The 14,000-nt window shown below is 49.3% G+C and overlaps 5 protein-coding genes across 5 annotated transcripts; 3 read left to right on the top strand and 2 right to left on the bottom strand.

Annotated features, from left to right (window-relative positions):
* Nucleotides 1–144: 144 nt before the first annotated feature.
* VPS4 (Vacuolar protein sorting-associated protein 4) lies at nucleotides 145–1,541 on the top strand (the record flags this gene model as incomplete). Its single annotated transcript, XM_064895242.1, has 3 exons — nucleotides 145–1,221; nucleotides 1,271–1,471; nucleotides 1,521–1,541. 3 exons carry the CDS (start codon nucleotides 145–147, stop codon nucleotides 1,539–1,541), a joined length of 1,299 nt encoding a protein of 432 aa, XP_064757929.1.
* A 1,380-nt stretch (nucleotides 1,542–2,921) lies between these two features.
* On the bottom strand, nucleotides 2,922–4,907 carry LTR64_000860 (uncharacterized protein; the record flags this gene model as incomplete). The annotated part of the gene is made up of 1 exon (XM_064895241.1): nucleotides 2,922–4,907. One exon carries the CDS (start codon nucleotides 4,905–4,907, stop codon nucleotides 2,922–2,924), a length of 1,986 nt encoding a protein of 661 aa, XP_064757928.1.
* Nucleotides 4,908–5,320: 413 nt separating this feature from the next.
* Nucleotides 5,321–9,094, top strand: LTR64_000859 (uncharacterized protein; the record flags this gene model as incomplete). The annotated part of the gene is made up of 1 exon (XM_064895240.1): nucleotides 5,321–9,094. One exon carries the CDS (start codon nucleotides 5,321–5,323, stop codon nucleotides 9,092–9,094), a length of 3,774 nt encoding a protein of 1,257 aa, XP_064757927.1.
* A 410-nt stretch (nucleotides 9,095–9,504) lies between these two features.
* LTR64_000858 (uncharacterized protein) lies at nucleotides 9,505–11,178 on the top strand (the record flags this gene model as incomplete). The annotated part of the gene is made up of 1 exon (XM_064895239.1): nucleotides 9,505–11,178. One exon carries the CDS (start codon nucleotides 9,505–9,507, stop codon nucleotides 11,176–11,178), a length of 1,674 nt encoding a protein of 557 aa, XP_064757926.1.
* A 412-nt stretch (nucleotides 11,179–11,590) lies between these two features.
* On the bottom strand, nucleotides 11,591–13,812 carry CYP-62 (putative P450 monooxygenase; the record flags this gene model as incomplete). Its single annotated transcript, XM_064895238.1, has 2 exons — nucleotides 11,591–13,337; nucleotides 13,805–13,812. The coding sequence occupies 2 exons, from the start codon at nucleotides 13,810–13,812 to the stop codon at nucleotides 11,591–11,593; spliced, it is 1,755 nt and encodes a 584-aa protein (XP_064757925.1).
* Between the last annotated feature and the right edge of the window lie 188 nt (nucleotides 13,813–14,000).

The following is a 14,000-nucleotide window of genomic DNA, read 5'->3' as shown; positions in this document are numbered from 1 at the left end:
GCTGTTCATATCTTTGACCTCCTCGGCCTGTTTCTCGTTCCACAAGAGCACCACCCGAAGCACCAAACTTGCTAGTACTGAGCCAGGAAATCTCTTCCTTGCTAGCATCTGCATTTCAGCCCTGTAGGGCTGCTACACGACACGATGTCGAACACCGACTTCCTAGGTCGAGCGATTGATACAGTCAAGAAAGCCATCGAGTTAGACACCGCAGGAAACTACGAGCCAGCATATCAACAATATTATGCCGCCCTCGAACTATTCATGCTCGCTCTCAAATGGGAGAAAAATGCAAAGTCGAAGGAGATGATCCGTGCGAAGACCGGAGAATATATGGAGCGAGCTGAGAAGCTCAAGGCGCACATACAGAATCAAACAGACAAGCAAAAACCTGCGGCGATGGGTGCTAATGGCAAAGCCAGTAATGGCGCAGGTGCTGGTAAAGAGGATACTGAGGAAGACGCAGACTCGAAGAAGCTGCGAGGTGCGCTACAAGGCGCCATATTGACAGACAAGCCAAATGTGAAGTGGGAGGATGTTGCAGGTCTGGAAGGAGCAAAAGAGGCACTAAAAGAGGCAGTCATATTACCCATCAAGTTTCCACATCTATTTCAAGGAAAGAGACAACCCTGGAAAGGTATATTACTCTACGGCCCGCCAGGAACGGGAAAGTCGTATCTCGCAAAGGCGGTGGCAACAGAAGCGAACAGTACTTTCTTCTCCGTGAGCAGTTCCGATCTAGTAAGCAAATGGATGGGTGAGTCAGAACGATTGGTCAAACAGTTATTCAACATGGCAAGAGAAAATAAACCAGCGATCATATTCATCGACGAAGTAGATGCGCTTTGCGGACCAAGAGGAGAAGGCGAATCAGAGGCATCAAGGAGAATAAAAACTGAATTACTGGTACAAATGGATGGTGTAGGTAAGGATTCGAAAGGAGTGCTGATTCTGGGCGCAACAAATATACCCTGGCAGTTGGACGCTGCTATACGGCGACGTTTTCAAAGAAGAGTGCATATTTCATTACCCGACAAGCCTGCGCGCATGCGCATGTTTGAACTAGCGGTCGGCGACACAAAATGTGAGCTCACTCAGCAAGATTACAAGACTTTGGGAGATATGACCGAAGGCTACTCTGGCTCTGATATCAGCATTGCTGTGCAGGATGCTCTAATGCAGCCCGTGAGGAAAATTCAGCAGGCCACACATTATCGACCGGTAAGCATGTCTATATACTCCCACAAGCTGGCGCTAATGATTTCTACAGGTCGAGGTTGATGGCGTAGAAAAGTTCACACCATGCTCACCAGGCGCACCAGGAGCGAAAGAAATGACATGGATGGATGTCGATGGAGAAAAGCTACTCGAACCACCACTAGTTGTCAAAGATTTTATTCGTGCTATCAAGGCTAGTAGACCAACCGTCAGTGGTGAAGACTTGAAGAGGAACTCGGAATGGACAGCTGAGGTAAGTAGTGATCGACTTTCACGGCTATACAAGACTAATATATCTGCAGTTTGGTTCGGAAGGAGCATAGCCGCACATTCGCTCTCAAACTTCATTACTCTGTTCAGGCATGGCGCAGGCAAGCACGACGCGGCGTTTTGTATGCGAATGAGGCATGTGGTTTTCAAAATGCACGCAGTATTCACCGAGAGTATCGAGCCTTCCATTCTTGCAAACACAAAGCAGATTCGACTTCTTTCTTCTATCGAGTCAGCTTCTGCACGTGAAGGACTTCCATGTTCGCATCGCGGCAATATGATGTCTTGTGATTTGAAGCCTTAAGTGGTGCCTATGTATATTGCCTGCGCAAGTTTTTGACTTCACACTAGAGTTTGTAACTCTGGTCGGGCATCAGCCTGGCACAAATACCAACGCTCTGTATTAAATGTCTAGCCTGGACACGCAAGTCTCCACACATTATATACATACGAGCAATTTTCCCGCTGGTACAGAAGGATCCCTCCCGGCTCAATGATCTTTCCTGCATAAATCCCTACATTTCCCTGGTTACTCCTCGAACCACCTATATCTTCCTCTACACGTTCAAGGAGACCAGAGACAATGTACGCCACATCTACCATGCTCGTCTCAAGCGTCTTTCTATCCACCACGTTTCCAGCCCTGATTGGCGCGACCCCTATCAGAATTGAGCTCAACCAAACTGTCAACACCAGAATCGAAACAGCTGCCGTCATCTATCTATCCTCCTTGTTAAAGGTGCCAGAACCGCCCAGGGTCTGCACCCTAGCATCACAGAAATGGCTCGAACAGCCAGAATGTGAAGAATGGCTGAACAACGAAGTCGCTAAGCGCAAAGGTCACGTCTTTGCCACTGCAAACACCTCCAACATTATCGAAAACACAAATACGACGTCGATCCATGAGATAATATCGACTCGACTAGGAGGTAGGATCACGTCCGAGATTCCACCTTGGGCAGAACAATTTGACGACTGGGCCGGGCGGAGACCAGACCAGCTGCTGACTTATAAGAGTGGGCAAGAAGAGTGGGGGATTGATGGTTCGTTGCCAGCAGATGAATACGGTCCTGGTAACGCGACGGTTGCGACTTTGATAGATGGAAAAGAGTGGGGGCCCCAGGCGTACCGATGTAACAAGCAAGGGAAAATGTGCTGCGGGTTTAGCTGGTTATTTTTCTTCTCGCTGGGGTGTTGTCTTAAGCATTGCATGTAAGAGGATGCGAGTTGGGTATGGATCAACGGTATTGCTGTCTCTTGTCTCCGGCTAGCTGAGTGTTGTGACGGCATGGCTGGCTGTATACGAGGTCCACGGGTTGAGGTGCTTGAGTACGATTATTATTTCTTGACTCTTGTACACCATCCCAACAGTGGTATACGTGAGTTTGTCCCATCCGAACCTTTAGCTCAATCACAAGAATATATCACTCAGACTAAAACTTGCTCTTCCCTTTTATCTCAGCTTTCCTCCTGTCTGCTTCAGCATATTGCTCAGCCATCAGAGCCATAAGGTTAGCCGCCGGACCAGAAGCACCACCTTGTGCCTGCAGGCTTTCCAGAAGCTGCTTGGCTATCCGCTCTTTCTCAGGGTCGAGAGGACTTTCGTCGTCGTCGTCATCATCAGAAGAATCGTCTTCCTCAGTATTGATGTTATGACCTGTAACAGCTCTTGAGCTGCTAGCTTCCGCCTCGTCGAGATTCAGAGCCCCAGATGCCTTCAGCTCTGCATCCATACGTCGAACTAGTTCTTCAAGATCTCTTTCTTGTCCTGGTTGCTCTTCATCAGAGTTCGAATCTGTGTCTTCGGTATCTGCCGCAACTGCTGTGCTAGGGACTAGAGGTGCTTGTGGCTGGGCACCGTTCTTCAACGCATCAATGTCACCGTGCATTATCTCTCTCATTGCGTCTGCTGGCATCCCCATCATTTCCTGCATAAGATTGGTGAGGTCGTCGTCGTCGAAACTGGCATCTTTGTCTTCTTCTAGATCATCACTGTCGATGTCGTCCAGATCATCTGTGTCGTTCTCGTCCTCATCCTCGTCGAGGAAGCCTGAGCCTTTGTGATCATCGTCTTCGTTCAAGAAGGACTCGAACTGCTTGACGATTCGCTGTAAGTTTTCCTGAGCAGTGTGGTCTCCGAAGGTGGCCTTCTTGGCTCTGCCTGATTGACCCGGATCATTTGACTTGCCAGGATTTAATTCTCGTTGAAGATCTTCGAAGTTGATGTCGAGCCATTGCTCACTATCGGAACGCTTCTCGAGTTTGCCTAATTCTTCATCGGTAGGTACGGCAGCATCTCCAGATTCAATATCTTCTAGCAGGAGTTTCATTTCGCGAACTTGAGTCCTGTCTTGATACTGCTTGTCTGATAAAAGTATCTCGAAGCCAATAGCAAGCTTCATCCCTGTTTCTGTCTGGACCCTGGCAACAGCTTCACTAGGTGGAGGCATCTTGGATTTCCAGATATCGAGTATAGGAGAGTCCTGAGATCTGAGCTGCGCATACGCCACTCGAGGAATTGTAATGCTGAAATCAACCATGTCCTGTGGTGAGAAGATCATCTTATCAGCCGCATCTTCAGCTCGCAGCGGCTTTAGCGATATGGGATCTCGAAGATAGAAGGCTTCAACAGCTGGTGCAACATATGCGGCTTTTTGCAGGAGCAGATACGCCACTTTGCGTGGTAAGGTAAGAATCGCATGGTGCATGTTCTCCTTGATCTGAGCAGGATAATTACGCAGTCGGTAGAAAGCCTCCTCCCCCATCGAGACAGAGTGCATGACGCGCTTCGGCTCCGACAGAATAATCTGGTGCGCGCCTTCGAATGAAAGCCGCTCATCTGTCCGCTTGGAAGACCTCAACACTCCTGCTGGTTTCAAGATCTTGAGCTGGCCGGCATTAACCCAGACACGATTCTCAGCCACTTCGGGCTCGAGCCATGCTGGTAAAGTACCAGAAGCCTCAATGAGCAAGAACTCGCCATCAGAATCGGTCACTTTGACCCAGGAATTCGAGAATTTCTTGGTTAGTTCTCGCAGAAGCCAGACAATAACCCATTCATCCTCAATCGAGTCGCCATATTCTGTTCGTCCTCGCAAAAAGTTCACTCCTAGAGCAGCATTAGATCTTTCTTCATTGTCCTTCCGATTAAGTACACAGACCTCACCGTTGTCTTTCAGCATTTCAAGATTGAAGGACTGTCGCTGCCAGATATAATCCTTCAGCCACTGTTTTTGTAAGTCGTTTGCATATTTTTGTATATTTCGAAGCTGAATTTTGACTTCGGATTCATTGGCACGGTCTAACGCAGGGTCAACAACGTAAAGAGAGTATTCGATACAATCATCTGGCAGAGCAGGTCTAGGAATTGGATGAAAGGTCGATTTTAGCCACGCAATATCTTCTGCTGATGAGGCCATCAGACACGACAGCGAAGGCAGACGGTATGAATCTGCACCCAGTAGTTCCCCAGACGCCGTATCCCAATACGACAGCTCGCTCTGGACAGCTGGAAGGCTCAGAGTCTAGTATTTGGACTGACGGTGTCAACGGTCTTGGTACAGGGAGGCAAAGAAGCAAGGCCGGTGATACTTGAAACCTTTTGCCTGGTTTGCACTCTTGAGATGAAACGCTGGTCTGCTTGTGGGGCTACCATCGCGACCTTTCCTAAAAGGGTTAAATGTTTGTTTTGTTATGTATTTCGAGTGCGCGTTCTCTAGCAAGGCATCTTATATACTATACTCTTCATGTTTCGCCCGGTATTATTTTGATCTTGAATAGTCACGGCCACGGAGCGAGTGTCCGACGCATTTAACAGGACAGTCTGCCCAGCATGGTCGGTCCTTTTATCGGTACACCAAAACCGGACGCGACAACGACCTCATTCAATTCCGAAGACTTCGATGGTCTAAATCAATTAGGCAATGAAGCTTCCTTCGTTGCGCCTCAGAAAAACGATATCCTATCAAGAGGAGGACGTCAATATGATCTCGCAACGCCGCGAGGTGGACGTGGTCCTCTCCAGCTTCTACCTAATGGTGCTCAAGCAAGACCAGGCAGAGCAGAGTTCACACCATTGATGAAGAGCGCTGCCAAGAACAACATGTCCAAGAAGTTATCCATGTCCGCGCGAAGAAAGGCCACGATTCCAGACACTCCGGGCATGGCTCTGCCACGTCTTGAAGAGTCTATGGTCTCTAACAGCTCGGCTACACGTAACGATTATACACCCATGCTTCAACAGGTTAGCAGCAGTGTAGCTAGTACGCCACTGGCACAGCTACCTGCAAGAGATGGTGCTGTCGTTAATGACGGTAACGTAATGACCTTGAGAGAACAGGAAGGCATTATTGACAAGATTGAGAAGGAGAATTTTGGCTTGAAAATGAAGATTCACTTTCTGGAGGAAAATTTGTCCAAACGTGGCGGCGACTTCAATCAAGCTGCCCTGAAAGAGAACACTGATCTGAAAGTGAATCGAATCACTATGCAACGCGAGCTACACAAATTCAAAAAGACTTTGGTTCAGGCCGAACGCGATACCGAGCTTTATCGACGGCAGCTAGAAGAATACAAGGAAAGAGTGCGTCAGAAGAAGATTGATGAGACTACTCGTGTCGAGCTCGCAGCTCTCAAGTCTGAGCTGCAGCAGAAAGATCAAGAGCTAGAAGCGACACGTACCAAGTACGACAAGGTCAAAGCAGCGAACGACTCGGAAGTCGACAAACTGCGAGATGAGCTTGCGGATCTCCAAGCAGATCTGCGAGAAAGGGACCGTCAGCTAGAAGAACGTGAAGAAGAGATAGATAATCTGAAGTCTGATGCCAACAAAGGCTCAAACGATGTCGCTGATCTGGAGGATGAACTGAATTCGGCTAAACAGGAAATCGCCGAGTTGAGAGACGAGTTAGAGAAAGCTGATGCGGACAAGAAGATTGCTAAGGAGAACAAGAAAACTGCTGAAGATGAGAAAACCCGTGCAGAAGACGAGTTACACGAGCTACAGGAAGAGATGGCCAACAAGTCAATCGTTCCTCAGGGCCTAAGCAAGCAGCTAGAAGAGAGAGCCGCCAAGTTCGAGGACGATTACCATACACTGCAGGATAAGTTCCAAGAGCTGCAGCAATCGCTCGAGGAGAAGTCGCAAGTCGAACGAAAACTGCAAGAGCAACTCAGAAATGCTGGAAAGGCAGGCTCGTCCGAGCTGCGTCACTTGCAACACGAGCTTGAGGCTTCTCAGCAAAAGATCGAAACCTCGGATCGAAAGTACAATAACATGGCACAACAACTTGACGCTACAAATAGAGAGCTCGCGGTCAAAACAGACGAGAAAGATCTCCTCCAGACACGACATGATGCTTTGACCGTTGAATCGGCACAACTCCAGACCGACCTCGCCCAAGCACGAAAGACCATCGCGAGTCTTGAAAAGCTAGTGGAGCAGGAGAGCCAACGTACAGTGCAAACTGAGAATCAGCTTCGTCTCCAGCATCGAACCGAGCTAGATCACCTTACTGAACAGATCGACACACTTCATCGTGAAGCAAGTCAAAGAGATGAACAGCATGCCGCAGAGGTTGAGCATTGGACAGCAGAAAGACGTACACTTGAAGCTGGCAAAGTCAAGGCTGAAGAAAAAGCCAATGGGCTGCAACGAACAGTAGACAAGCTCAATGATGCACAAGGTACATTGTCAAGTCGCGAGTTCAAACTACAGGAGGCTCTAGAAAGTGAGAAGCAAAGACATCTGCAGGAAGAGAAGGTGCTCGACAATCAGATCGAAGAGCTGAATCAAGACCTTACCAACAAACGTGCTGCGGCAGAGGACAATCGCTCGGAACTTAACAATGCCCGAGAAGAGCTCAGAATCTCACTACGTGAGCAGGCACTGCTGAAACAGAAGACTGTGGAACTCGAGGATGAGATCGAAGTTTTGCAGGCTGATATCGAGCAGGAACATCAGCTCGTTGGACAGCTACAGCAGAATTCGTTCGCCACCACTGATATCCAAATGACCAAGCTCAAGAAAGAGAAGGCTGATTTACAAGACTCGTTAGCTAGCCTAAGATCCGAGCTTGATGCTGCGAAGCGAGCCACACAAGAAGCTGAAGCTGCAAGAGACGATATGGAAGCACGACTTGAACAGACTCAGAAGCCACACGAGGACACCTTCGACATGCAGCAAGAGAAACGTGAATTGCGCCGCGAGAGGCAGCGACTGGAGAAAGAGCTCGAAAAGGTTCGGCTCGAAAGAGATACCTTGTCACAGAGCAACAAAGAGCTAGAAGAAGAGATTGAGGTCGAAATTGATCGAGCCACAGCGCAAGAGCACAGGTTGAACATTGAGCTCGACGACCTCCGTACCAAACAGCTGAAGTCTACTGACAGCAGGGACAAAGAGCTTTTGTCTTCCAAGAACAAGATAACTCGGCTCGAGGCACACGTGCGCGATCTGGAAGATGTGCTCGAGAACCAGTCACGCAAAGTCTCTTCTCCTAGTGTGGATGTTTCTGGACTTCGCCACGACCTCGAAGCAGCACGCAAGAATGAAACCGTTGCCGCCAAGAAGGAAAGTGACCTCAAATCCTCCAACCGAGACCTCAAGACGAAAGTGAACGACCTGGAAAGACAATTGCACGATGCGCGCTTATCAGAACTTAAAGCACGCTCGCCAGCTTCGTCTGTATCGTCAGGCGGTGCTCGCGAGGTCAATCAGCTTCGCCAGGAGGTATTCGATGCACGTGCCGAGCTCAAGACTCTACGAGATGATAACCAACAGCTTCGACGAACCGCCAAGAAATTGTCGCAAGACGATACACAACATGCCGTCCTTCAAGCTCAGCTCGACTCCAAAGCCGATGAGGTAGACGATCTAGCAGCCAGGCTCAACTCTCAAGACAAGCTAGTAGAAACACTTCGCCAAGACATTACGCGCATTCGAATGGATCGTGATGAAGCTCGCAGAGCTGCGCGGAACGCTGTACATCGTGAGGATAGTGTGGACCTGCGAAATGAGTTGAAACGTCTTCGTAGTGAGCGAGATGAAGCTCGGAATGTTACTCTACAGATCGCTAGTCGAGGCAAGGAGGCCATCGTGATGAAAAAAGAACTTCTTCGCCTTAAGGAGGAACGAGGTCAAGCTAATCAGCGCGCTGAAACAGTGGAGAAAGAGCTTGAGGTAGTACAGTCACGCTACGAGAGTATGCTCGAGAAAATGACTGCTGGACCAGCCAGGGATGAATCTGTCCGCGAGAAAGAGGTCCGAGGCCTCATGAAAGAGATACTGTGGCTAAAGGCCAAATGCAGACGAGAAGAGCGTTTGCGCAAAGACCTGGCCTGGAGCAAAATTTACTTTGAGAACGGAGAGGCGATGCGTGTACAGTGCAACCAGATCGACCTACGCATCTTGAGAGAGATGGGCATCAACATCGATCGCAAGAAATATGAGAAGTCATTGTTACCTGCACAAAAATTCCGAGCAGCCGTCTTCTGTGTCATTGCAGCATCACGAATGACCAAGTTAGGAGAGCAACGGAAGACTGCAAGACGTATCGGCGACGAGCTCGCCAGGACTAAAGCCATCAAGCCGACCTCAAGGGAGATATGAGAACTCACCAAACTCACGACCGTTACGATCACGACGAACGAACATGCATTTGACGACGGCACTAGTATTGGTCTGGGCCAGGTATAGCGGTTGGTATCTTTGTTTTGGATTTTGAGCTTAGTAAAGTTCATTGCTATCATTAGCATAAAAAGCCATGGCAGTGCTGCATAACCAACAATGAACTCTCACAATGGCCCCTTTTGTCTTGTGTGATATTCTGCTTGCCTTGTTGGACCAACTAACATATGATGCTCTTCAGAGTTTGCTAATCCGGTATAACCACTTGTTGTCATATTTGTATCACTGCTGCTTACCTATCACAGAAACACCCTTGCAATCCGAGTACGTAAACATCAACACCAGCAATTTTTACCTACCGAATATCACGCCCGTCGAGATACGCCATCACAATGCCATCCACCACCAGATACTTCGACTCCCCCAAATTTCCCACGCCCAGTCTCCGAAGGAAATCCAAATCAATCAACCACCACTCTCACCCCAATCCAAACACGTCCTTCCCAGCTGGTGAGGCTTCGCCCGTGCGATTGAATGGCCCCGAGCCCGTTTATACACCACAACCACCACCGCAACAATCGAGACGACGATCAAGTTGGTACTCTCAACGTACGGTGGGGAGTACAGCTGTATCGCCTATGCCGCCGCCACCGTTGCCGTTATCGTCTGCTGCTGGAAGTGTACACAGTAATCCATACGGGCAAATGAATCCCTACGCTCCACAAACAGCTTCAACTGATGAAAATCAATTAACTTCCGAAGCGCTGAAGAGCTCTGATTCCGCTATGCAGCGCGCTGCTCAAGACGCCAGAAGAAGAAGTGTCGATTCCTGGGAAGATGATGAGCCGCAGTCGCCTGGTGGTGGGACGGCTGAGAACTCGTCCAGGAGCAGTGCCAGTGCGAGGTATGATACGTCGAGAGGACGGCAGCAGCATACGGCCATGAGTGAGTATCTTAAAGATCGGTCTTGGGGGTCATATCAGCAGCAGACTCATCCTCGCGTGTCAGGGGTGGTGGAGAGGAGTGTAGAGACGCCGATGGCACCGAGGGGACGAAGACATGCGACGCCTAGGCCTATTGAACCTGTGACACCGCCGCCGCCTCCACCAGCAGCAGCTCAAGGACATACCGGCACGGTGAGTTCGATCTTTCGACGGTTTTCGCTTAGTTCGAGTGGTGCATCTTCGAGACGGGATACGAGACGCGAATCAGGGTCGAGCACGACGACTCTGCCGTTCGTCATGGCAGATGGTACCCAACGAGTTACGGAAACGCCGATGGCAAGACATGAGAGCCAGCGACGAAAATCAAGCCTGGGATTCTCTTCGCCTTTATCGATGCTGAAACATAGATTTGAGAAGACGCCAGTGCCTGAACCACAGGTACCGATGAGGAGTTCGGCTTATTCGGGTGCTGCTGAACCATCGCAGACATTGCCTGCGAATGTTTACGTGCCACCTTCCAGGTCTGGTACGACTTCGCAGTTGGTGGCGACACCGTACTCTGCGACACGTCGTGGTCCTAGTCCAGTTATGGTGGCGACTTTGCCTGAGCATGTCTCGCATCAGCAGCAGCCCAGGCACGATGGTGCCTATGCCTCAGGACCAGTTCGACCAGCAGTTCAGCCACAAAGTCTGAGATCTGAAGGAGTACAATCTGTGCCACCACCACCACAATCAAATCCTTACCTCTACCGGGCAAGCAGCAAAAATAAGCCGGCGCACAGTACTCCTATACGGACCACCGCCCCGCCTGCCTCCCATCACAGCCATGCCCAGGTCCTCCTCCGACCGAACCTCATCACTTCCGTCGCCAGCTACATGAAGACAGAGCTTCGTGACCCCTATGAGTGTACCGACCAAGGAGCCTGGCTGGCTATTGGGACGATGCGTGGTCCGACACCCTCAGGCGTGCGGACAATAAATGCGATCATGGCCAAGGCGATCGAGAAGGGGAAGCCGCAAAAGGGTCAGAAGGAGGTTGAGAAGATGCTGAGGGATCAGAAGCGGAGTGTGATTGAATGGGTGGAGGACTATTTAAGGATAAAGTGGGAGACACTTTTGTAGAGGTAAGGCCGGAGAATACGGATTTAATGTGAACAATTTGTGAACGATGGTATGGTTAGTCGTTTCGATCTTTTGACGTTACCTCTTGTAGGCGCACCACACATGTATGTTCAATACACTTTCGGCTAGTTGAAGATGGTGAAGCAAGAGACATTGGATAGAACCCTACCAGTAGACTCACAAACGAGATCGTCTATTTTTCTACCTGCCGACTAAGTCCCGCTTCAAATTTGGGAGCATCAGGATTGTGCCGTCCCCAACAACTCCAATTCGGTATACCTTTTTCTGTGACTCGATCTGGGTGGTTCTTCTTCCATATATCATCGACGTTGTCAGGAAAGCGTTCCTGGCCGCGTGGAACAAAGCGAAATGGTACAGTGCCTAAAGACACCAATTAGCATGGTTTAAAGCTTCAACGAGGAAGATACTTGCCTGCTCGCAATTGCAGAGTGATGATCACTCCCATTCCGTTTAGCATTAGATCTCGTGCGTCTTCAGCTGCTTTGTGCCATACTTCCGCCTTCTGGTCCAGACTCATTTTATCCACTTCCTCGTCGGTTGCGTACCTACTCACGTCCAGCTCGACCGAGTGGTTCTGGAACAGTATTGCCAAGACTGCAAGCACTTCTACCTGGGCGAAACGTCGTCCCAAACATGCACGATAACCCTCACTAAATGGTAAGTAGGCACCTTTGGCAGGCTTGAATAATCGATCAGAGGTGTCTGAAGATTCGTTGACGCCAAGACCTTGGTCCTTCGCTAGTGTTTCTACCGGAATGCCATCCGCATCCGTGACAGCGTCATCATCCTCGCTCAGAAGCCATCGTTCTGGTCTGAACTCTTCGAGATCGTTGTCAAGATTCGAAACTGGATGTGCAGGACGTCCACCAGGCAACCGTGGTTTACTTGTTGGCCAGTACCCAGGATTACGATGTGCTGCGCCTGTACACAGCGAGATGTAAGCGTCGCCAGGTACAACACACTCTTTGCCCTCTACCGTCAACTTCTGTGGGCCCACCCCTTCCTGGGTACTCTTTGGAATGCCAATTACAGGAGGTGCAAGTCTCAATTCCTCGGCAAGCACAGCACCAGCCATACCACCGAAGAGATGTGGTAGATCACGGTCGTACTCCCATTGATCAGGTGATTTACCAGCGAAGATTTTATCCAGATCTGCTTGCAAATGTCGCTGAGACTGAAGATATAGCGCGAGATATAATATGCTGAAGTGTATGCTGTTGGCAGCTGTTTCGTGACCAGCCAGAATCAGAACGAACATATTTCCCAGGACTTCGCTTTCTGTCAACTGGTTCTTGCTCTTAATGTCTTTGTCCTGAGACTGGTTGACAAGCTGCTGCTTTACAAGCTGAGTAAGAATGTCGTTTGTTTCCACATTCGCTACACCAGATTCGATATCTTCCTTCTTCTTCGAAAGAAGTTCTTTCATGTAGTTGCCCCATTCGTGGTAGGCTTCGTTCGCTTTCCTTGGTGTGGCTCCAGGCAAACGGACGAGAAGCCAACGTGGTATCAAGAATTGCAACAGGATATTATCGAGAAGGCAGTGAATGGCGTATGTGTAGGACATGCTGTGTCCCGGATCAATGTCACGATCTTCGTTCTTAATTTTCGAGGTGTCGACGTATCCATCTGCCTCTTTCGAGGCGGCTAGAGTGTCAGCAGTGGGCCAATCCATGGTTCTACCAAAGCCAGCAGCACTGATAACATTGAGCGAGAGGCGCATCGTGTCATCCATGACTCGGTCAATCTTTTGACCTCCTTTGCTATCCTTTCCTAGCCAATCGGATAGCATGGCTTTAGCTTGACGGATCGATTCATCCCAGACCAGATGGTTGTTCTTTTCGGTGAAAGGAGGGCTAGTAGCTTTGCGGTGTCGTCTCCAAGCATCTCGCTCAGTGGTGACCACATTCTTACCATAGATGTCCAAACTGGTGTAAATGTGGGTTGGCTTGGGGAAATCGTTACGCCGGGTTGTGATCTGACTGATAACGGCCGGTTCGCAAGTGTATAGAACTATGCCACCAGGAGCAACGCTCAGAAAAGTGTCGTGGCCAACACGTTTGAAGACTTCGTGACGGTAATCGTAGGCAAAGTCTGGAAGACAGAAGTCGACCCAGTTTGTCCATGAGGCAGGAAGTCGCCTGAACAACGGAAGGAGCAGCCGGTGTCCAGCCAACCACCATCTTTTCAGGTAATAGACAGGAACGACCACATAGTGTATACCCGATTTCTTGGCTGTATTAATATTGCGGCGTAGACAGATCACGTTATTGGCAACAAAATAAACAACAGAGAGGATCAAGACAAGGGAGATGGTGGACACCATGATCATATACCGACGTGCTTTCACAGTTGAGAATCAGATAATAAAGGAGAAGAGATAGATTGTGGTAAGTATAAGGAAAGCAAATGTGGACCAGCAACGCTCGAATTCCATTGTGGATGACCTCACCAGAGAGCACTGAACGTTTGTAGTATCATCTTACTGGTGCAAGAAGCAAACGAGGTTTTACTTCGCTGCGAAGGCCGCGTCGTATTGCCTTGTTACCAGCTCGGCTTCGTGAGGACAATGTCGTATTTTGGTCGTCAAATATGAAGAGGTAGTTACCAAGCCATCTTGCAGGAGACTTGTCGACTGCTAAAAGAGGAACATGACGTACTGGTGAAAACGATTGTATGAAGGATAAGGAAGGAGAATTGCGAATACAGGCCTGAACAGGTAATTGACTTTAGTACTGGATTCGAGGTGGGATCGAGTGCGTAAACCATGCTCTTTGAGGATGTTTTGTGGAGACAGGTCGGCG

This window comes from Lithohypha guttulata (genome assembly GCF_036872675.1).
Source record: "Lithohypha guttulata strain CCFEE 5908 chromosome Unknown scaffold_1, whole genome shotgun sequence".
NCBI classification, from domain to species: domain Eukaryota; kingdom Fungi; phylum Ascomycota; class Eurotiomycetes; order Chaetothyriales; family Trichomeriaceae; genus Lithohypha; species Lithohypha guttulata.
Note: the sequence above shows the minus strand (reverse complement) of the source record. Positions and strands in the feature narration are given on the sequence as shown.